Raw genomic sequence first — 24,814 nt, 5'->3', positions numbered from 1 at the left:
CCAGGCCATGGAGGATCTCCTAGAGCTACCCATAGTGGACAAACCAGTAACCGGCCTGGTCTCGAATGCCCTTGTTCCTTCGGAGTCTCAAGAAGGATTAAAGGCTGAGGACAAGAGGGCGGACAATGTCATTCGCAGGACTCATCAGATGTCAGCGTGGGCTGTAAGGGCTGCTTCTGCGGCCTCCTTCTTTAATCGAGCTACGCTCCTCTGGATTAAAGACATCCAGTCCAGAGTTGATCCCCAGGATGCGAGGCTGCGCCAGGACCTGAACAAACTGCTGGCAGCCACAGAGTTTTCCGCAGACGCAACAGTTAATGCCGCTAAGTTTGCGTCCAGAGCAATGGCCTCGTCGGTCGCCTCCCGCAGACTCATCTGGCTGAGGAATTGGCAGGCCGATGTCAAATCAAAATGGGCCCTTGCTTCTTCACTGTTCAAGGGCAAGAAGCTCTTTGGAGAGATCTTGGACGACGTATTGGTGGAGGACAGGGACAAGAAAAAGGTCATGCCCAACTCCAGCAAAAAGCAGGGAAGGCGCTTTGCCCCCTACCAACGGAGGCAGCCCTTTCGGAATGACCTCTCCTCGGCCAATAACCAAAGGTCGAGGTCCTACGTTCCAGGATCCTTTGGCCAGGGTTCCTTTCGTTCGGACAGGAACCAGCAATTCGATCGCGGATCCTTCCAGGGCCGCCGCCCGTTTAGAGGTTCCGGCAGGGGGTTCAGGAAAACCAAATGACTCTCCTATGGACATTCCTTTGGGCGGCCGGCTAATCCATTTCTCAGACGTCTGGACAAACACCTCATCGGACCCATGGGCGACTGCCACGGTCTCACAAGGCCTGCAGATCGAGTTTCTTCGCCCTCCACCTTGCCGCTTTCTACCTTGTCGTGCCCCCTTGGATATTTCCAAGAAGAGACTCCTCTACCAAGAGGTGTCCCACCTGTTGGAGATAGGAGCAATCGAGGAGGTCCCCCTACTTCAACAGGGTATGGGTTTCTACTCGGCGATCTTCGTGGTCCCGAAGTCTTCAGGAGGGGCACGTCTCATACTGAACCTTCGGCGGCTGAACCGATATGTAAAGTACAGGAGGTTCAGAATGCATTCTCTGCGTTCCATTCTGGCCGCCATCCGCCAGGGGGACTACATGACGTCCATAGACCTAAAGGAGGCTTACCTCCATGTCCCCATTTTTCGGCCTCACCGTCAATATCTGCGTTTCAGCCTAGATGGGGCCCATTTTCAATTCAGGGCCATGCCTTTCGGGCTTTCATCGGCCCCAAGATCCTTCACGAAGCTGCTGGATGTCCTGTCGGCAGGTCTCAGGCAGCAATCGGTGCGCCTGATGGCCTATCTAGACGACATCGTGATTCTGTCCAGGACAAGAGACCTTGCTTTTCAGGACTTACATCTAACCATACAGACACTCCAGGATCATGGCTTTTCGGTCAACTTCGACAAAAGCCACTTGACTCCCACGACTCGTCTAGCTCACCTGGGGACCAGCATAGACTCCAGGAGGGGCCTTGTCTTCCTGTCCCAGGAAAGGCAGTCCACCATCAGGGAGCTCGTGCGGGGCCTGGCATCACAGCGATACCCCAGACTCTCCTTCCTGTCAAAACTTCTCGGTACACTGGTTTCATGTATCGATGTCATCCCATGGGCCAGGTATCACCTACGGCCTCTACAATGGTTCCTTTTGCCATTCCAGAGGAAGAAGATCAGCCATTCCCACCTACAAGTCCATCTCGACTCAGAGGTTCGACGGTCCTTACGGTGGTGGGTATCCCCAGCTCTAACAAGGGGTTCCCTATTTCTGGAACGATACCTTCTCACGGTGACAACAGACGCCAGCTTGACTGGGTGGGGAGCCCATCTTTCCTCGAATCTGGCCCAGGGCCTTTGGAATCCATCGGACCTGAGGGAGGTGAACATCAACTTCCTGGAGTTGAAGGCGGTGTCCCTGGCTCTCCTCAGTTTCGCAGACCTGGTCAGGGGTCAGCACGTCCTAGTTCGGACCGACAACGTCTCCACCCGGTCTCACATCAACAGACAGGGGGGGACACGGTCTCGACGACTGATGAGGGAGTCGGAGTCCCTACTCAGGTGGGCGGAGGCCAACCTTGCTTCCCTGTCAGCGGAGCACATCTCGGGGGTGGAGAACGTGTGCGCGGACTGGCTGAGCCGGGAGACCTTGGACCCAGGGGAGTGGCAGCTGGATCCAGCTGTTTTTCAGGACATCGTTCAAAGGTTCGGGAGGCCACTCTTGGACCTGTTTGCTACTCAGAGCAACTCTCAGCTCCCACGCTTCTTCTCCCGCTTCCCGACCCCGGGTGCGGAGGGGGTCGACGCCCTTCGAATTCAGTGGCCACCAGGTCTTCTGTACGCATTTCCACCGATCTCCATCATCCCCAGAGTAATGCGGAAGATTCTGGAGCAACGAGCGGAGGTGCTGTTGCTGGCTCCTTACTGGCCTCGCCGCATTTGGTTTGCGGACTTGATGCAACTGTCCGTGTCACCCCCCTGGAGGATCCCGGATCACCGGATCTCCCTCTCACAGGGCTCAATCTCCCACCCAGAGCCTCAGTGGTGGCAGCTGACCGTGTGGAGATTGAGCGGCAACATCTAAAGCGTCAGAATTTGCCAGATACAGTTATCAACACGATTCAGGCTGCTCGCAGGCCTTCGACAAGACGAATCTACCAGGCAACCTGGGCTTCCTTTTCCAGGTTCTGTGAGGAGCGGGAGGTGGATCCACAAAAAGCTTCCCCTCCCTTGGTCTTAAGCTTTCTTCAGTCAGGCCTAGAAAAAGGACTCGCGCCTAACACCTTGCGCCGTCATGTGGCCGCCTTATCCACAATCATAGGTGGAGACAGTTACCGTTCCCTCGCCAGACATCCTTGGATCAGGGACTTCCTGAAAGGGGCCACCAACATCAGGCCACCACCAATACATCGGTTTCCTTCCTGGGATTTGTCGTTGGTACTCCATGCCTTAACGGGTCCCCCATTCGAACCGTTTCGCCATATATCGCTCAGAATGCTAACACTCAAGACTGCTTTCTTGGTGGCAATTACTTCTGCCAGGAGGGTCTCTGAGATTGCAGCTTTCTCTACCAGAGAGGACCTCTGCAGGTTTCACCCCGATAGAGTTGTATTGAGACTGGACCCAGCCTTTCTTCCTAAGATCAATTCCACCTTTCACAGGGCACAGGAGGTAGTGCTTCCGGACTTCTGTAGCCATGGGACTCACCCTTCGGAGCTGCGGTGGCATAAGCTCGATGTGAGACGAGCTTTGAAGATTTATATCCGCAGGACTCAGGACTTCAGGACTTCGGAGGCTTTATTCGTCTCCTTTGCAACTAGGACCTTGGGCACCAGAGTCTCTTCTAGGACAATAAGCCGCTGGTTGTGTGATTGCATCAGAGAGGCTTACCGATCTAAGGGATCACCTGTCCCACAGGGACTTACTGGACATTCCACACGCAGCACGGCTACTACAGCGGCCTGGAGGACCCAGGCTTCACTGGAAGACATTTGTAGGGCGGCCACTTGGGCAGCTCCGTCCTCATTTGTCAGACACTATCGAATTGACTCCTTTGCCTCTGCGGAGGCAGCTTTTGGGAGGAGGGTATTACAGCGGGTGTGTTCCTTTTCTGAGCCCCCGGTCCGACCTTCTCCCTCCCTTAGTTAATGTCTTGGGTATATCCCATCCTGGACTCTCCTTGCAAGTGCATTGGAGAAGAACCGTTGAAACTTACCTGAACGGTCTTCTCGATGCACTGCAAGGAGAGTCCAGACCCGCCCGAATTCGGGACCGGGGTTACGGTTAGAAGGTTATCTTGCATGGTTTAATAAAGTTTGTTAGTTTTACTGCTCCTTCGTTTTCTTTAGACTGAGGGGCTAAGGGGGCGGTGACTCCCTAATATTTAAATTAAACTCAGTCCCGACCAATCAGATTGAGAATTACCCATCCTGGACTCTCCTTGCAGTGCATCGAGAAGACCGTTCAGGTAAGTTTCAACGGTTCATCTAGTCCAGGGGTGGGCAAAGTTGGTTCTTCTATGGCATATGGACTTCAACTCCCAGTATTCCTGAGCTAGCATCTTTGGCTCAGGAATTCTGGGAGTTGAAGTCCACAAGTCATAGAAGAGCAAACATTGCCTACCCCTGGACTAGTCAACTACCTTCCCCAATGCCTGAGGGGTCCAGAGCAGCATCGTCCTCAGCCCCTGGCATCCGCAAACAATCCCAAGGGAGAATTACCTTTCCTTTTGGATGGTCCCACTTCTAACTCTTCCTCCTCTAAACCAGGCTCCGATTGGACTATAATAGCTCCGCAATTGACACATGCAATTGTTTAAAAGCAGTCTGCTTCTGCAGACTCAGTTTGGAGGGCCCTTTCATTTCTTCAATCCTTTTCATTCATGTAGCTCAAATGAGATGTGGTCTGGATGAGTTCCGGTGCAAGGATTCTGGCCGATGTATCCCAGCACGTTGGAAATGTGATGGCGAGGATGATTGTGGGGATGGCTCAGATGAGCCCAAGGAAGAATGTGGTAAGTTGTGTTCTGATCTAGGTTTCCTGGTAAATCATAAAAAACAAACTGTAGTCCCCTCCAAAAAACCTCTTTTAAAAAATTATTATTATTTATTAGATTTGTATCCCTCTCCGTAGACTTTTTATTTCAACGGCTGTCAATTATGTTCATTCCCATCTGTAAATCAGTCCCAAACAATGTTAATTAGTCCGACAGAGGTCTGCCACAGTCTTTTGGAAGAAGGCTGATAAGCACCAACCTTTTTTTTTTCATTTGACCTAATTGGTAAGGAACTTTGCAAGGCCAAACAGAAGACGGAGTCACAACAGAGCTGCTGAGTTAAACTGACCAGAATTGAACCAAGTTGCTTCCTGCAATGAGCACATCTGGTTGTTCCTATTTTATGTCCTATGGGAGGGGCCAATCATCTCCAGGCGTTATTCACAAGTATCCCTTTTCTTCCCTAACCGTTCTTGCCTTCTGGCAGTTCTTCGCATGCGCACATTGGGAATAGGCTCCCCCTGTTCCTCTGCCTCATTCATGTCAGGCTCTGGAGTCAGCACAGAACTGCCAGATGGCCCAGGCCCCATCTCTGGCTCCAACACAGAGACTGCAGACCTGGTCCATGTTCCTCCCCAGCCTCCTCGCTGTCTGACTGTTGCTGGCTATGCAGGCTGGTGGCGGACCACAAGTTGACTGTAACATGACTGTCTGGCTATGTTTAGAAGGGATAAGGGCTGGTGGGCAGCATGCACTTCCTTGTTCCCAAGAATTTGGGTAGATACACCCTTTGGTGGCAGGCTGTGTGGTTCAACTCTTTTGCTAATAGCAGCCAGTTTCTAATTTAAATCTGTTTCTGGATACTTTCCATGCTGCACATTGTATGGTACCGTAAGGGATAAAGGTTTCCCAACATTACAATGTGGTTTAAAATTGTTTCTTCTACATGGATCTCCAACCTTGGCAACTTAGGGCTGGAGGACTTCAACTCCCAGAATGTCCGAGCCAGCTTTGCTGGCTGGGGCATTCTGGGAGTTGAAGTCCGCCAGGCTTAAAGTTGCCAAGATTGGAGACTTCTGCCTTATTATACTATTAGAAAATTATCCTTGGAAGCATGTGCAATTTGATTTTTACTGCAATTTTCTTTAACAGTGCTATTCATTTCTTGTGTTTTTTTCCCTTCTTCTTTACCTCTCTACATTGCACATTCTTCTTTTTTTTATTTTTTAGATGAGCGGACTTGTGAGCCCTACCAGTTCCGCTGCAGGAACAACCGCTGCGTTCCGGGCCGCTGGCAATGTGACTATGACAACGACTGTGGGGATAACTCGGATGAGGAGACCTGTAGTATGTGCTCACTTCAACCTTATGCTGCCATATTTGCATGTGGGGAGGAAGGAGGAGATGACCGTTTCTTACTTTTTCTTATTTGCTCATGTCTAATTTTAGGAAGATTGTAAAACAAAAACTGCTTGTAAAAAATGGAATAAAGCAGGCATCTCTTTCCATCAGAAAAACTCCCATTAGTGCAGTGCTTCTCAACTATTTTCTGTTAGCTCCTCCCCCCACCGAAGAAGTAAATATTTCACGTGCCCCCAAACTCTCCACCAAGACGATTGTTTGCAACATTTGCCACATTTTCACTGAAAAAAACTCAATTGGCTTTTACCTTAATTTATTTGGCTTCATGCTGTCTGCTGCCAACATTTTTAGCCACAGCAAAGATATTGGCCTTTCCTTGTCTCCCACCGTACACACAGTGAAGCCAAGAGCTATATACACTTAGTCATATTTTCTCGTCTTAGCTTTCGGGAGACTTATGTTTGTCTCATTATCTCCGTCTCTCTCCTCCTTTCTTTTCATCCCTGTTAAATATTTTTCCATGGTGTCTCTTAAGGGTTTGTTATGTGCACTTCATATCTTCTGCTCCTGTGTGCTATTGTTCGGTACAAAAAACCCCTACTCCCTATGGCCAAAAAAGCAACTTCTCTGGGATCACGCCCCCCACGCCCGGCTTTGTTCCGTGCCCCCCAGGAGGGCCGCCCCACTATTTGAGAAGCGCTGCATTAGTGTAAGAAGTGATAAAGATTGAGCTAGAAAAAAAAATACTGGCTGAGTTTCAAGTTCAAAACCTGTAATTTGAGAAGACAAATGTCGTGTGTTGCTTGAGCCATACCCAAAAGATGTCCAACTAGACAAATATTTCCCTTGCATTTCTTCTGTGCCAACTCTTGTGACCATCTCAGCGGGTGATATCTGCATGAAAATAGTTTATTTGTAATTCTCATATCTCTAACCAGATGGGCCTGAGAAAAGGTATCAGGAACACTCAAATGTGTATACCTTACCAGAATAAAAATTTTAACAAACTATCCTAAATTGTCCCAAAGTTGCTTTTTCAAGAGACAACTGGACTTTCTGTTTTTTTCTTTGAAGTCGTTTCACTTCTCATCCAAAGACCTTCTTCAGCTATAATAATAAGCTTTTTGAATGATAAGTGAAACATCTTTTTAAAAAACCCAGAAAGTCCAGTTACTTCTTGAAAAAGCACTTTTGGGACCTGGATGTCTGAGAATCTCCATAGACATTAACCCTAAATAGTCTTTCTATCTGTGTTGTTTTTATTTTCTGGGACCAAACATTTGGGTGTTCTTCACGTACACTTCCCCTTCCCAAGATAACTAAGGAATCTTGGTCAGATGAATACTCCAGGGATTTTTTTAACAGTTGCGTGCAATATTCTTGGGGTGAATTGTTCAGAACTGCCCATTCACTGAATGCTTTGGATATTGATCAGGCTGATGAGGTTATCAAGATGTTCAAAAAGCTGATCAGCCTTTGATATCTCAAGATGGAAGGGAAATCTATAAAAAAATAATCTATGGATTTGACTGGAGGGTAACCCTTCTGCTGTCACTGTTTGGTATCAATTGACCAGGATAAAAAAAGTCCAACAGGATGATAAAGATAAAAAATCAGGCGAATGATGTATCCCAATGTAATGCCTTCACAGAACCTTTGGATGTTGTAATGAAGCCAGGCCTCCAGCAATAATTTTAAATCTTTTAAAATAGCTCATAAAATTCCTCATCTCTTCCGCCCTCCCCACTAACTCCTGTAGATGCTAGAACATGACTTTACTTCTTTTGGTTTGTTCCTTACCATACTGTGTAATTTGAGTTTGTGCCATTTCACTTCATCTTATGTTTTTCTCCATTTTCATACTGTCGTATCGGGGCTTGCAGAGGTAGGTTTCTGTCAAAAATGTTTTCCTTCCCCTTAAAAACTTTTAACTGTGTTGAAAGGAGGGGGGGGGAGATTATTTGGAGGTTTCATCTGTATTCCCATGTATTTGCCTCTGTATTCCTTTTCCAGAGATTTCATGGTGGTTTATCTATGTGATGCTTGTTGGAGACCTACTTTTTTTCCAAGTTGATTCTCCCACACAAACCAGGCAGAACTGTCTTACCTCTTAATATCTTATTTATTGTATGAATTGTTTTGAGAAACAGTACAATATTGAAGCAGCCGATTGTGACACAGTAAACATGGGACAATCAGGGCGGTGTGCATTGTTTCAGTCCTAGCACCTCCATTGGGGAAGACTTTAGGAAATTGCATTATAGACTTGTTTTCTGAAACACTGAAGATTCACTTTCTATCCATAAAGATGACACGACTGTAGAAATTGCCTCTCTCGAATGCAATTTCTGATGTTGCAAGCAATTATAGCAGTGTCAGTGAAAACAATAAAAACACCCCCAGTAAGATAATAACTGAGTGAAAATGGTATATGCTTGGATCTGTAAATCTATGGGATTCTTCGCCCATTAACTTTTTATGGGGCAGGGAGGCAAGGAAACACTCAGAAACTTTCAATAATGGTGTTGAATCTTCTACTGAGGATCTTTAAATTAGGAGTGGGCAGAAGGTGCTAAAACTGGTTGATTTGCAGTAGTTTCATAAGTGTCTCTTGCTCTCATTTGTATAACAAATAGCAAAGCAATCTCACTTTCTCACATGCAGTTAAAACCAAAGTAGGATAAAGGCAGATGTGGATATTATGCAAAAGGGTCTGACTTCAGTCCTTGTACTGAAACTAGCTCTTAAACTGAATGTGCCCATGCTTTTCCTTGAATTTTAAGTGCATTCCCTATCCTGCATAAGGTTTTTCTGTATGGATCTCTATTTAAAAACAAAGAATATTCCCCAGTCCTGAAATTTACTCTCCTAATTGTTACCAGGAGCAGAGACTAAGAAACTCAAAGCTGTCCCTGTTTTCTGTACTTGATATTTAGTAATCTCTTGCAGGAGCTTGCTGGTTCACCACAAAGCTAGTACATGGTGTGGCATGCGAGCTCTTCGGCCATCACGAGAACGGGCCAAAGTTCACAAGTCGAAAAAGTTGAGCTGAGATTGTTACCGTGGCAGAAGTTGCTGTTTTATTTATTTCGTCATTGAATTTGTTTGCTGCGTATCTCGACCGTTGTGGATAATGTGGTTGATAAACTCTGAAATCATTGTCTTGCTACCTCTTCCTCTTTACTCCTACTCCAACTTTTTTTTTGGCTTCTCCTCTGCTTTGTTTCTAATCAAACTGAAGTTAGGAATTTTCTGTGTTAACAATAATCGGACTACTGATGCCTACCCTGTGAGACATTAAAAATAACCAATGATGTTGATGTGTGTGAATCGCAGAGTAGCCACAACTCTTTACGGGTGTGTCAAAGCTTTCCAGCTCATGTCCCTCTCTGCTTTCTCTGCTTACAGAGCCCAGGCCTTGCTCCGAAAGTGAGTTCTCTTGCGCCAATGGCCGTTGCATCGCAGGCCGTTGGAAGTGTGATGGGGACCATGACTGTGCCGATGGCTCTGATGAGGTAAAGGCCTAAGGGTGGAAAGTGACCAGAAAGAAGCTGGAATCAATATACAGCAGCTTTCACAACTTGCTCCTGGTCTTTGGCTTGAATTCTTACAGGAAGCCTTCATCACATTGAAGTTGTCCAAAAGAGTTTTGAGTATAACTTCTGTAGTCTTTGTAGACGTGGATCAAATTGGAGAGTGGAGAAAAATCGATGATTTTTTTTTTAAATGGCTTTTTGGTTTTTTTTATTTTTATCAAATTTATTTTAATATCCTTTTGGAATAAAAATCTATCTAAAGATAGTTTTCTATTTAAGACACATTAATAATTTAGTTTATTCAGCATGAAATGGAGCTTAGTTATGTAGCATGAGTCCGTAGATTCTGTGATACTGGGAGTTGATAAGTCAACAGCAGGTCAGACGAGCCACTGCAGGACAGAGTTGACATTTCTCTTTAAAAAATATGATTTAAATCAAGCCTTTTTACTAGTGATTTAAATCATGACTTGATTTAAATCAAATCCACCCTGATCAAATGTTTATGGAAATTGTAGCTTTCATATCTGATTAACATCTACTTGGGGGAAATGGTCTTGTTAGAAGTAAAGAGAATTTTACTTGAGTGGTGGGATCAGCATAGCCCGAGCGAAGAAAACATGCTTTAAAAGAATCTTTGCAGATGAATAAGATAAGGGCTAGTTTGGTGTGCATATTGGGAAAAAGGAACTGAAAGTGTAAACATGAATGACCACATAACAGAATAACTGTTGGAAAAGACCCATCAGAAATCCTTGATGGAATTTGCTTCTTTAGAAATTAGATGGATGGTTTTAATCTAATAATAATTAATAATAATAATTTATTAGATTTGTATGCCGCCCCTCTCCGAAGACTCGGAGCAGCTCACAACAACAATACACAGTGTACAAATAAAATATTTTAAAACAATTTAAAAACCCTTATAATAAAAAGTAATCACACAACCCAAACAAACCATACATAAACCATGATAGCTAATGGGTATATCAATTTTCCCATGCCTGGCGGCATAGGTGGGTTTTCAGCAGCTTGCAAAAGGCAAGGAGGGTGGGGGCAGTCCTGATCTCTGGGGGGAGTTGATTCCAGGGGGCTGGGGCCACCACCGAGAAGGCTCTTCCCCTGGGTCCCGCCAGATGGCATTGCTTATGCTGGTTCTGGAGGTGGGAGCATCATACTTTGATTTGATATGACATCCACTTAATGTTGCATTCTTTGCTCCCTTCCTGTGTAATTTGTTATAAAGTCCTACTGCGATCATCATGATACTAAGACTCAACAACCTCTGCTGCTTAGAGGAAAGCATTATTGATTCAGACGGAGCAATAACTTACTCAATACTAAATCACTGCACTCTGACCTGAGATGCCTCTAAATCTTGTTCGTTCACAGAAAGAATGCAAGCCACGCTGTGAACAGGACCAGTTCCACTGCAAGAGTGGCCACTGCATCCCACTGCGATGGCGTTGTGATGCCGATGCCGATTGCATGGATGGCAGTGATGAGGAAGACTGTGGCACAAGAGGTAATGCCAACCATGATTTCTTCCCTTGGAAGAGTGGACACCAAAACTAGATGTCACAAATCCCAACACCCAGATCTCAATTAGGGGGAAGGAGAGGGGGAAGGAGTCTCTAAACAGCCCTTGACCAAATGATGATGACTAGGGAATTCTGGGAGTGGAAGTTCATCCATCTTGAACCTGCTGAGATTGTGGAACGCTGGTCTAAGTCAAGGGTAGGCAAAGTTGACTTTTCTATGACGTGTGGACTTCAACTCCCAGAATTCCTGAGCTAGCAAGAATTCTGGGAGTTGAAGTCCACATGTCATAGAAGAGCCAACTTTGCCTATCCCTGGTCTAAGTAAAGAGCAGGCCATGTACCTACAATGATCCCTGTTAAGATATTGAGGTCTATGTAACTATGCAGTGATGCCAGACATAATGCTAACCTGGATCTGATGGTAAGTGCAGATGTCCTAGTTCTGGAACTTATTGTTACTTTTTTACATCCTTTCATACCACTCACAACTTAGGTGGGATAGCCATGCCTCAGGAATGAGGTTGCGACTTAACATGCTTTTTATGGCTCCTTTATAGTACGGACTTGCCCTCTTGATGAGTTCCAGTGTAACAACACTCTGTGCAAGCCACTGGCATGGAAATGTGATGGTGAGGATGACTGTGGTGACAATTCTGATGAAAATCCTGAAGAATGCTGTGAGTATCCTCATTCCTGTGATTAACCCCTGCTTCCCTTGCTCATGTTATCTTTTCATCTGATTGTCTAGGATAGTGGTTCTCAACCCAGGACCCTTTGGGGTTCAAACAGTCATTTCACAGGGGTTGCCTAAGACCGTGGGAAAAGACAAATTTCCCATGGTGTTAGGAACTAAAGCTTCTATTCTGGCACCTTGGAACATATTTTTACAATCTGACCAATCATGCGTTTACAGTGGGGATGCCCTCTGACCTTCCTGCCAATCAGCTTAAAGCTCTGTTGGGAGAATTGGTGCTAGGTTGTGGGTCACCACAACACGAGGAACTGTATTAAGGGGTCGTGGCATTATAAAGGTGAGAGCCACTGGTCTAGGAGTTCACAGGAAACTAGGGACATCCAGAACCTTGGTGTTGACAATTATTCAAGCTAAAATCGGTGCCTCCTTATCTCAGATTCTCAACATGTTTCTAACTGGGAACATCCTACTCTCAGAACTTGAGGTTCCCAGGAATTCTAGGGTGATTTAAGGAAAGAAGCAACATGTTTTGTGCTGTATTCTGAGAGGAGGTTGACTCTACACTGTATCCAATATAAGGAATGCTTACAGGATTGTCAATCTGAATATGAACCAATTCTGAGGATTTATCTAGATTCACACAGGATGAAATTGGAGGAATTTCACCAAGGTTCCCTGATTTCATGAAAAAGTTTTTGAGATGCAGAATCTGAAAAGTTGTATGTACATTGAGAAACAAGACAAGACAAAATGTTGCAGTGGTTAGAAGTTAAACTTATGAGTTGCTTGTTCTTTATATCCTATTGGTTAAATCCCCTATGTTATCAGGTCAGATTTTGGGTTGTCATGTTTTCCTATAGATCAGAAAAATGAAGAATGTTTTGTAACAGTTTAAATTTACAAGTGTCAAAATATACAAAAGTATATTTCTTGTAATTTGCATCCAAGAAAAATGGCCCAATAATTTAACTAAACAAAAATGTAAATTGTCCTAACTATTTATTTTAAACATCAATTCTACCAATGCTCAAGTTTCCCCCATGGAGCAAAGTCCAATTAATTTCTGATGGCAATTTTTTATACAAATCCCCAATGATCCACAAAAGTCAGATCTGAAGTTACTTGTGCTTAAACCATGCTTGCAAGTACATGTGTTTTTGGAAAGAGGGACTGAGGGTAGAGAGAGAAGAGAAAATTTTATAAACCACCTTGAATTCCCGAGTTTGAAAAGGCATCTGGGAAGGCTTGGGAAAGCTGCTGACCTCAGCACATTCAAGGCAGAGCTAGGTAGATTCAGTGAAGGGCTACCAAAATTTTTACTACTACACTGTGGGCGTCACTTAAGCAGGATGCCCTGCATTTTATTTCAACATCTTTCAGTGCAAATTGAGTGCTCTGGGGTGGAGCTCCATTTCCAATATCCCACTGGCAGTAGCCACCCCCGGGTAGATCCATGTAGAAAGGCAGATAACTTTTTCACCTTGTCAGGTGGAACAGTCTCATATCTTGCACAGTTTACCATTCAGGTAAGGCAACTGACTATAGTCTTCCAGAAGTGAGGGGTTAACAGTGGGCTTCCAACACAGCCGCAAACCACTGCCGTATTCCCTCATTCCCTCAATTTGTGGGGGTGAGGGGCCAGGGGGGAAAAACTAGATGGGGTCCAGAATTGTGCAGCATCCCTGGAATTTGTATTTTCCATAAGGAGGAATGGGGAAAGGGGGACCGACCACCTATGTTTTACGGCTCCCGAAAATACTGTGACTCCAAATCATTCTGGTTTGCCTTTTTTTCACTCTTCCTCTTTGCTTCTGTTTTCTGCCGCAGTGAAATTCCAGTGTCCTCCCAACAGACCCTTCCGTTGCAAGAATGATCGTGTGTGTCTGTGGATTGGCCGCCAGTGTGACGGGATTGACAACTGTGGTGACGGCACCGATGAGCAGTTCTGTGGTGAGTGGTTTCCGCTATCTCCTAAGATTTGCAGAAGCAAGGCAAGCTCTCCCTACAAGTAATAAACTACAAATTGTGGGTTCGTTCATTCATTCATTCATCCATCCATCCATCCATTCATTCATTCATTCATTCATTCATTTATTTATTACATTTGTATGTCGCCCCTCTCCGCAGACCCAGGGCGGCTCACAACAGCAACAGAAAACAATATATAATACAAATTCAATAATTAGAAAGCTAAAAACCCATAATTTAAAAAAAAACATGCACACAACATACCGTACATAGTATAGGCCTGGGGAAGATATTTCAGTTCCCCCATGCCTGACGGCAGAGGTGGGTTTTAAGGAGTTTGCAGAAGGGTCAACAATCCCGCAGCTCTGGAGCTGCATGTGGCTTTTTCATCCCTCTGTTGTGGCTCCCTTTCACTGGTCGGTGCCACAATTTTGAGAAGACCTTCCTGTTGGGGGAGGGAAAGCACTGCGTGCCAGAAGGAGACTCTATGGCAAGGGGCAGGTTTTTCAGTCGGCTCCACAATTGATAGGGCTTTCAGCTAGGACAGGTAGAGGAACAAGAATGCTGTGCTAGGAGGAGAGTCTACGGTGTAGGAACCAGACTTCCGGTCAGTTCCAGAATTGAATGTGCTTCCGGTTAGGACCTTTGTGGCTCCCTGTGTTTTCTTTTCTGTAGGAAATGTGTCCAAATGGCTCTTTGAGTGTTTAAAGTTGCCGATTCCTGATTCAGTGTTTCCCAACCTTGGCAACTTGAAGATATTTGGACTTCAACTCCCAGAATTCCCCAGCCAGCGAATGCTGGCTGGGGAATTCTGGGAGTTGAAGTCCAAATATCTTCAAGTTGCCAAGGTTGGGAAACACTGCTCTACAGACTACAGGGTAAGTGGCCAATGTTCAGGATAGGATGTCCATGGCAGACTGGAAAGCCCCAAATTCAATGCCTGAAGTTTATTAGGAAGCAGATATGAAAGACCTTATCTGCTTGAAGCCTTGGAAAAATAGACAGAGCTGGGAGTTGAAGTCCAGATATCTTCAAGTTGCCAAGGTTGGGAAACGCTGCCCTGATTTATACTAATCCTATTGTATAACTGACAGGCAGAAGCCCATAATCATAAAGTTAATGACCACCACACACAAAAAAATGATAGTAAAACAGGTCAGTGACATGGGTTGCCCGTTTTACAGCCATTACAACTTACACCCATAATGAGCATTACAGTCAAAAGTCAAGGACTACATGCGATTTGCCACTACCTTGTGTACCTCTAGCCCGGGCAATGGCAATGGTTCGCCATTACCATATACTGAGATATTAGCCATTATAGCCCAGGTAATTCTAGATGGTCTGTCATCCAGCGTTGATCTCCTTAGCTTTTTTGGAATCAATCAAATTTGGGTAGATTCTTCTAGAGCAATCTTTGTTTTAAGGAGTTCCCCCTGTGTTTCTGCATGAGTCACGGCCCTAAGCTTCCTGGGGGGGGGGGGGGGGGAGACAAAATTGTAGCATTGATTTGTGTGGAGATATAACAGACAGGACTCACAGTGGGTGAGTTTACTTGCCTTGCCCCCCGAGGTGATAGTAAAATCCAGTCACCTTTGTGGAGACACAGACTAGATTCATTCATTCATTCATTCATTCTTATATTTATTGATTTGATTTGATTTCATTTGATTTCATTTGATTTGATTTGGTCCTAATAGAATTTCATCTATGGGATTGTTTTGTTGAAAACCGAAAGAGTTCTTATGGAGATTATATTTATTTTTAATCTGCATATATGTTAACCAATTTAGATTTACTCTGTTTTCTTCTAGTTGTTTTTGGGTAAGAATATTGTCGTTCAAGTTTGATTTGATTTGATTTGATTTGTATGCAGCCCCTCTCCGTAGACTCGGGGCGGCTCACAACATCAATAGAACAATTCATAACAAATCTAATAATTTAAAAACATTTTAAAAACCCCAACATTAATCAGACATATATACAAACATACCATACATAAATTGTACAGGCCCGGGGGAGATATCTCAATTCCCCCATGCCTGGCGGCAAAAGTGGGTTTTAAGGAGTTTACGGAAGGCAAGGAGGGTGGGGGCAGTTCTAATCTCCAGGGGGAGCTGGTTCCAGAGAGTCAGGGCCGCCACAGAGAAGGCTGTTCCCCTGGGACCCGCCAAATGACATTGTTTAGTCAACGGGACCCAGAGAAGGCCAACTATGTGGGACCTAATCGGTCGCTGGGATTCGTGCGGCAGAAGGCGGTCCCGGAGATATTTATGATTCTTCGGAAAAGAAGACAAGGGAATGAAAGAGATGGAATTGTGGCCTCTTGATACATCTCTTTGCCTTCTCACTGCCATCGTTTTAACCCCACAGATTCACCAACCACCCGACCTAGGAGCTGCAGCCACGAGAAGAATGAGTTCCTGTGCACCAATGGGAAATGTATCAGTGCTGAGCATCGCTGCAACTTCTTTGATGACTGTGGAGATGGGTCTGATGAAGAAAATTGCTTGCAGGGTGAGGGGACAGATCACCAAATATGGATAATCTTGAATAGCAGGGAGATGGGAGGGGGGTCTTCAGGTGTGGGGGAGGGAGGGAAAAGTTGGGGCACAGAAGGGGAATTGTCAGTATGGTATGATGAAACTCCGAATGGTTTGACCGATTACATGCTCGCTCCCCCAGCTGTTGCCCTATCTCTCTTGTTGGTGCTGCTGATGTAAAATTGGCTTACTCCCATTTTGTGCTTGCAGATCCCAAGACGTATGGCTGTCACACCAATGTAACCATGTGTGGCGATGAAGCCAAATGTATCCAGAGCCCTTCATCTGTTTACTGCACCTGCCGCAGTGGCTTTCAGAAAGTGCCAGGCAAGAATTTCTGCCAAGGTAGGAGGCCAATTGTGCCCATTGGATGCTGTATAAATATAGTTATTTTTTTAAAAGGTATTTTTTACGAATCTCCTTTTTCTAAGTCCCTAACAAAGGGTTTTGTCCATTTGAAACAAAAAATATAGGAAATCAGCCTTGGGCTATAGTCATTTGTTAAAAACAAAATCTAAAATGTTTTGGCTGTAGCAACATCAATGCTTTCGATAAATTGAAAGGCTCGGTGGTGCAGTGGCTAGAGTAGAGTACTGCAAACTACTTCTGCTGATTATCAGCTGCAGCAGTTTGACAGATCGAATCTCACCAGGCTCAAGGTTGACTCAGCCTTCCATCCTTCCGAGGTTGGTAAAATGAGGACCCAGATTGTTGGGGAAAATATGCTTCCTCTCTGTAAACCGCTTACAGAGGGCTGTAAAGCACTGTGAAGCGGTATATCAGTCTAAATGCTATTGCTAAATCAATGCCACCATCTGTCAACACGAAATAAGACCTTTTGTAATCCATGAAGGGCAAGGAACCACTTGAGTATAACCTGTTCTGGGTTTTTGCAATCAAGCAAGTTTGGGTAGATTCCTCTAGAACGGTCTTTATTTCAAGGATGAAATGGAAGTGGGATTTGAAATCACTTAAGAAGGAGAAACACCTTCCTTCACAAACTCTTGGAACTGGTGCAGGTTGTCCTTTTGTGCTATTAATTCTGACTTCAGGTTGTTTGCTTGTTCATGGTGTGTGTGTGTGTGTGTGTGTGTGTGTGTGTGTGTGTTGCTTTATTGATTTTTAAAATTGTTTCCAGTTCTGGGCGCCTTCAAGGACTGGAGGTTGTAATCTTTGTATTAAGGAAGCAAAATAACTGGAGCAACCGCCACAGGATTAAGGAGTCCCTGATTGGAGAGTGGGGCGGGAGAGACAGAGAAATGCAATGCAATGAATGCAATTTATTGATTGATTGGTTGGTTGGTTGGTTGATTGATTGATTTGATTTGATTTGATTTGATTTGATTTGATTTGATTTGATTTGTATGCCGCCCCTCTCCGAAGACTCGGGGCGGCTAACAGCAATATAAAAAGACAATGTAAACAAATCTAATATTAAAAACAATCTAAAAAACCCCAATTTAAAGAACCAATCATACATACAAACATACCATGTATAAATTCTATAAGCCTAGGGGGAAGGGAAATTTCAATTCCCCCATGCCTGACGACCGAGGTGGGTTTTAAGGAGCTTGCGAAAGGCAAGGAGGGTGGGGGCAACTCTGATATCTGGGGGGAGCTGGTTCCAGAGGGTCGGGGCCACCACAGAGAAGGCTCTTCGCCTGGGTCCCGCCAAACGACATTGCTTAGTCGACGGGACCCAAAGAAGGCCAACTCTGTGGGACCTAACCGGTCGCTGGGATTCATGCGGCAGAAGGCAATACAATGTGTAGTAAAGTCTACCAATAGCACTAGACCACGGATGTCAAACTGGCTGTGGGCCAGATGCGTCATGCCCAGGCTATGCCTACCCTAGCTCCACAAAGGGGGAAAAGGTTGAGAAATGTCACAGGATGGCAACACGATGCCACAAGTTTGACACCCGTGCACTAAACTTATAAGCATCCTCATCAGCCAAGCTGATGGTACTCCCTGCTTGCCAGATGTGCTGCAACTGTAATTTGAGCTTTCCTCTGAAACTTTACATTATTCATCCCTCCACCCTGCCCCCCCCCCTCATTCCTGACTAATGACAGGAACGGCAGGGAAATCAATTTTTTGCAATCTACTCCTTAGTGCTAAATTAACGCCTGATAGGCAGTGAGATGAAGCACAGGGGAGGAACAAAGACATATAGGGATTCTAAACTTCTCCAGCTTCTGCTTTTCTTTTCTAGCAATAATGGGTGATAATTCAAAACAATGGGTAACTATGGAAAGATTTGTCCTTTTAACTAGCACACTTTATTTTTTATTTCGTGGTGCTTATACAGAATGGTATTGAATGCTTGCACCTTGTTTGCAAGCACACGGTCCACCTATAGATAGAAAGAAGACATAAGAAGGTAAGAGTGTTTTTCTAGGAACAATCCAAGGCTAGAAGCTAGCCAGTTGTCCATTCCTAGCCTTTCTTAAAGTGAGATTTTCATTCTGATGATATGGTTGCCATGCGTGCATGAACGTACATTTCTGGGGAGGGATTTTACTAGTTCCTTGGCAGAAAATAAGCCAGAATGGCTCTTGACGTCATGATTTCAGTGAGTTTTGTACCCAGATCCCCAAATCTCTTTTATGAGTATTTTACACTCCTCCTCCCAAGTTTTCATTGTTCAAACAAAGCCCAAGATAGTTCTCTTTGATTTTTATGCACACGAGCGGTAGATAGCCATCACATTCCCTTTTGGACTAAGCACCATTATTCATAGGATCATCCCTTCAGTCCAATGAGTAATATCAGTGATGGCTAACCCTTTTCTCATCATGCGCATGTGCCAGCACCCATAATACAATGTGCCTAGGTTTGCCTAGGTTCACCTGGTGCACCAGTTACGGCCCTATTCGGACTGGGAGTCTCTGCTCACAGTCACTGATGCCCTCATCACCTTGAGGTTCGACTACTGCAACACTCTCTACATGGGGCTACCTTTGAAGAGTGTTCGGAAACTTCAGATCATGCAGAATGCGGCTGCGAGAGCAATCATGGGCATTCCCAGATATGCCCATGTTTCATCATCACTCCGCAGCCTGCACTGGCTGCCGATCAGTTTCCGGTCACAATTCAAAGTGTTGGTTATGACCTATAAAGCCCTACATGGCATCGGACCAGAATACCTCCGGGACCGCCTACTGCCGCACGAATCCCAGCCACTGATTAGGTCCCACAGAGTTGGCCTTCTCAGGTGCCCCCACCCTTCTTGTCTTTCGCAAACTTTTGAAAACTCAGGCACGAAGGAATTGATATATCCTTATCTGCCCTTGATTTTATGGATGGTGTGTTTGGGCTGTATGACTGTTTTTAATAGGGAGTTTTTAAAGACTGTTTTAACATTGGTTTTGTATATGATGTTTTATTGTTGTGAGCCGCTCCGAGTCCTCGGAGAGGGGCGGCATACAAATCTAATAAATTATTATTATTATTAATTAAGTTCGCCATCACAGCGTTATGTGATAACATTAGATTCACACCATCCATTACTGTTGTAATGATAATAAAAAAAATAGCAAGTGAAACTCTGAAGGAATTATTACTTTCTTTTTAAAAAAATAGTATTTATTGAATATATAAAGGAATTATTACTTTCTACCAATGAGCTCCCTGGTCAGTGGGGGACCATATGAGCTATAAATCATTTTGATAGAACCAACTTCTAATGTATCCTGCAGAGGTTCCCACTTTTAGAATATAGAATATAGCAAGAGTTGGAAGGGACATTGGATGTCTTCTACTTATTGTTCTGTTATTCCTGAGAATTAGGCAGAAAAAAAGGCACGATTTACTCCACACATCAGTCATTTGCATCCAGTGATCTTGGTTTTTTTTAATTAAAAAATATAATCTATTGAAAATAAATGGGGAAGGCATACATAAAATAAGGGGATTGTACAGGTACCGATACAAATGTATATGAACTTTGAGTCTATAGTTGTACATCAGGTTACATATTTATATACAGAAAAAAGGAAGAAGAAAGAGGGGGAAAGGAAGAAAGGAAACAACAAGAAACAAGAAAAGGAAAGAGGAAAAAAAGGAAAAGAAAGAGAAATAAATTAATATCTATATATTTATCAAGTATCGTAATTGTTGTCAACTTCTCTGTTGACCCAGTTACAGCTTCTGAGATCTTTACTATTGGTATACATCAGAGGTCCCCAACTGCCGGTCCGCGGACCGGGACCGGGCCGTTGAAGTTTTCCAGCCGGTCCGCGGCGCCGCTGCCCTCCCGGCAGAGGACATTATGCAGGACAGGGTGGGGCGTCGGGCAGGGCGGGGAGAATCAGGAGGCTCCTTTGGCAGCTGGGGGCTGCCTGGCTTTGTGATTTTGGCTGGGGGGGAGTTAGGAAGGTCCTACTTCTCCCCCCCCCCAGCCAAAAACTCAAAGCCTATCTGCTGGATACGGGCGATGAGCGGGACGAGCGGTGCCGAAGCCGGTGGCTGCTGCAAGAGGCTTCCGCGCCGCTCTGTCCCACTCATCGCCCGTATCCAGCAGATAGGCTTTGAATTTTTGGCTGGGGGGGGGGAGAAGTAGGACCTTCCTAACTCCCCCCCCCCAGCCAAAATCACAAAGCCAGGCAGCCCCCAGTCGCCAAAGGAGCCTCCTGATTCTCCCCGCCCTGTGGAGAAGTGTGGAGGGCTGCGTCACTAAGCTCCACCCCTCCATAACCCCACCCCCATATGACCAAAGCCCCCCCCCCCCCCACCGGGCCATGGAAAACTGGTCTAGCTTAAAGCCAGTCCGTGGTGCAAAAAAGGTTGGGGACCTCTGGTATACATAATATCTGTGAAATTCTGAACTGATCTGGTTTTCACATCTCCCTTGTTCTACACAGACATCAACGAATGCCTGAACTTCAGGGTTTGCAGTCACCTCTGCAACAACACCAAGGGCTCCTATATGTGCACTTGTGCCAGGAACTTCCAGAAGACACATCATATGTGCAAGGCTGAAGGTACCGTAAGCCGCATTAGGATGGGAGCTTTATTTAATACTCAGTGGAGCACCCCTGTGTGTATCAGAGATCAGCGGATGGTGGGGCTTAATGAGATTTGAACAGATTACTTCATTCGCCTATCTATTTCTGCACGTTTTTCTTTTCTTTTTTTAATTTTTTTTAATTTATTTTACAAATGTGACATACAAGACAAAGGGAAAAAACATACATAAAAACATATATATACAACATTTGGGAAATGAAAGTTTCCCCACTTTTTTTATATATATATATTTGATCAGAGAATTACACTTCTTTTACATAGTATTAATTTTTGAATTCTTTTATTTGACGTGTTGCTTTGCATAAATTTTTATTTATTTATTTCTTTTAGCCAATCATAAAATTTTGCCCATGTTTTATAGTAATCTGATTCTTCTTTTCCCTCTAATCTTTTGGATAACCTGTCCATCTCCGCACAGTCTAGTATTTTTTTAATTATGTTTTCTTCCGGTATTTTATCTGTTTTCCACTGTTGGGCATATACTATTCTGGCAGCTGTTAGTATATGTATAACTAGGTATCTTACTTCTTTTTCTATTTTTTTATTAAAAATACCCAATAAATATAATTCTGGGGGTTTTTTTTAATTTCTTCATTTGCTATTTCTTTTAACCAATTTGTTATTTTATTCCAAAACTGTTTTGCCCGTGTCTGCACGTTTTTCTAAATGTTTTCTTTTTAAGCCAAAAATATTTGTCAGGCCTGACAAGGAGAAACTGACTCTGCTTTTTAAAAAGGAGATGTGAAAAGATCTTTCCCAGTTTAATGTAACCTTTCAAAAGCCAGCATACTTAGAGGAGTGCAAGAGTCTTTTCAAAGAGGCTTCTGCCATTTTCTAGTGGTTCCTGGAATCACCGCAAAGCTCAGTTGTGTCGCGCAGTAAGAAAACACCCTGGGTTGAAGCCTTTTGTGTGGAACGAGCATGGTGCTGCTGTAATCACGGTGGCTCTTGTAAAAATTAAAGGAGGATCAAAGAGAAAATCCTTAGCTAAAACATTTCAAAACCCTTCTCCCCAGCTTGATACTCTTCCCTGGGGTATGTTGGTCCTGGTATGCTAGAAGTTGCTTTTCTGAATTTCTTTCTGGAAGAACTTAAGCTAGCTGGACTTTGTTTCCATTAATTTTTGTCCTACTGAGCACAAAACAGTCAGATTTTCTCCTAGCACTATCAATGGCAGAATACTATTTAATCCCCATTTCTAATTGGCATAATGCATACTTTGTAGCATTACCATTCAAGAGCAGAGAGTTCTGGCCTTTGCAGCTAAATTCTCTTTAGCTGCTGCTAAGGAAAAACAAAAACAAATTGCAGTCTGCCTTATACCTGATCAGAGCAAAAATGAGAGAGAAAGCTGAAGAAGAGCTGAGGGTGAAACTAAAGTTAAGGTAACTACGACATTAAAACACTTGGCTGATTACAGAATGCCATTTTCTCATTATGGGGCCTAGTGAGTCAGAGTTTCTATCAGCCCCTTGGCAGTCCTGAAGAAAATCTGTACATTTGCTCTCTGTGAGGGAACAAAGAGTCTTTGTAACTCCCTGTTGGGCTTTGGGGGCCTAGAATTGCCAAGGAATTTCATCTTCTTTTTCACATAGGATGTATTATTTATAGATAGATAATAGATAGATAGATAGATAGATAGATAGATAGATAGATAGATAGATAGATAGATAGAATAGAATAGAATAGAATAGAATAGAATTTTTTTTTATTGGCCAAGTGTGATTGGACACACAAAGAATTTATCTTGGTGCATATGCTCTCAGCGTACATAAAATAAAATATACTTTTGTCAAGAATCATGTGGTACAACACTTAATGATTGTCATAGGGGTCAAATAAGCAATGAGGAAGCAATAGATAGATAGATAGATAGATAGATAGATAGATAGATAGATAGATAGATAGATATTATTATTTATTTATTTATTATTATTTTATTGGATTTGTATGCTGCCCCTCTCCGTAGACTCGGGGCGGCTAACAACAATGATAAAAACAACATGTAACAATCCAATCCAATACTAAAATAACTAAAAAAAATCTTATTCTAAAAACCAAACATACATACAGACATACCATGCATAAATTGTAAAGGCCTAGGGGGAAAGAATATCTCAGTTCCCCCATGCCTGACGGCAGAGGTGGGTTTTAAGAAGTTTACGTAAGGCAAGGAGGGTGGGGGCAGTTCTAATCTCCGGGGGGATCTGGTTCCAGAGAGTCAGGGCCGCCACAGAGAAGGCTCTTCCCCTGGGTCCCACCAAACGACATTGTTTAGTTGACGGGACCCGGAGAAGGCCGACTCTGGGGACCTAACTGTTCGCTGGGATTCGTGCAGCAGAAGGCGGTCCCGGAGATAATCTGGTCCGGTGCCATGAAGGGCTTTATAGGTCATAACCAACGATAGATAGATAGATAGATAGATAGATAGATAGATAGATAGATAGATAGATAGACAGACAGACAGACAGACAGACAGACAGACAGACAGACAGACAGACAGACAGACAGACAGACAGACAGACAAGGAATTTCATCTTCTTTTTCATATGGGATGTATTATTTATAGATAGATAGATAGACAGACAGACAGACAGACAGACAGACAGACAGACCTATAGACAAAGAATTTCATCTCCTTTTTCTTATAGGATGTATTTATATTTCATCACATTTTTGCTGTAGATCAGCATCAAAGAGGTACACACAAGCAAATATTTATGGAGAGCCTATAAAAATATTCTTTCTTAGATGGCAAGGAGAGCTATCTGCCTGCGAGCAATTAGACTGCTTCCCTGAGGTGTGCAAACATATATAATTACACCCAGGTGGGGGGTTCCTACTTACTGCTGCCCCCAGTGCGTGTGCAGCTCTGCAACGCTGGCATGTACATGTGCACATCTGAGATTTTGCTTCTGCGCATGCGCAGGACGCAAAATCCCGTGAGAGGACGCACACATACGTGAGATTTCAGTGATCCTTTTGCTTCCACACATGCGCAGAAGCAAAATGTCTCTCTCTCTCTCTCGGGTCCCTTCGCAAGATTTTGCTTCCTGAGCATGTGCAGAAGCAAAATCTGACTGCGACACGCACGCGTGCTGGCGACACACACATCGCATCGGTAGGGTACCAACCCGATACTGATTATGTCTCAGGTTAAAGTTCATCGTGAGAATGAGGAGCGCTCAATTTTTCTTTTCTCTTTCCTGAAAATGGTGCCTTCCCCCCTTCTGTCTTGTCCATCTCTCTGTGGGAAGATTCATTAATTTTCATGTCGGGTTCATAAAAATCTATTCCTTTTTTCAGGCTCTGAGTACCAGATACTTTACATTGCTGATGACAACAAGATCCGCAGCATGTATCCCTTCAACCCGAACTCGGCCTACGAACCCGCCTTCCAAGGCGATGAGAATGTCCGTATTGCTGCCATGGATGTCTATGTGAAGGGTAACAAGATATACTGGACTAACTGGCACACGGGACGCATATCCTGTCGCGATCTCCCCTCCTCGGCCGGCTCTAGCCCCTCCAACCGTAACCGACGGCAGATTGATGGCGGTGTCACCCATCTAAATGTAAGTGGCGGGGAATTTATGACTGA

The 24,814-nt window shown here is 44.3% G+C and overlaps 1 protein-coding gene across 3 annotated transcripts in view; it reads left to right on the top strand.

The window, feature by feature from the left end:
* LRP1 (LDL receptor related protein 1) overlaps positions 1–24,814 on the top strand; it is a 469,165-nt gene that overhangs the window by 411,830 nt on the left and 32,521 nt on the right. For all 3 annotated transcript variants that reach the window (XM_070740967.1, XM_070740966.1, XM_070740968.1), the window contains 10 exons: positions 4,431–4,556; positions 5,769–5,885; positions 9,309–9,415; positions 10,829–10,961; positions 11,535–11,654; positions 13,499–13,621; positions 16,013–16,156; positions 16,393–16,527; positions 21,048–21,167; positions 24,520–24,788. In XM_070740967.1, coding sequence (XP_070597068.1) covers positions 4,431–4,556; positions 5,769–5,885; positions 9,309–9,415; positions 10,829–10,961; positions 11,535–11,654; positions 13,499–13,621; positions 16,013–16,156; positions 16,393–16,527; positions 21,048–21,167; positions 24,520–24,788 — 1,394 coding nt within the window. The remainder of the gene's footprint in view (positions 1–4,430; positions 4,557–5,768; positions 5,886–9,308; positions 9,416–10,828; positions 10,962–11,534; positions 11,655–13,498; positions 13,622–16,012; positions 16,157–16,392; positions 16,528–21,047; positions 21,168–24,519; positions 24,789–24,814) is intronic.

This window comes from Erythrolamprus reginae, chromosome 2 (assembly GCF_031021105.1).
Source record: "Erythrolamprus reginae isolate rEryReg1 chromosome 2, rEryReg1.hap1, whole genome shotgun sequence".
NCBI lineage: Eukaryota > Metazoa > Chordata > Lepidosauria > Squamata > Dipsadidae > Erythrolamprus > Erythrolamprus reginae.
This window is presented reverse-complemented; position numbering and strand designations above follow the sequence as displayed.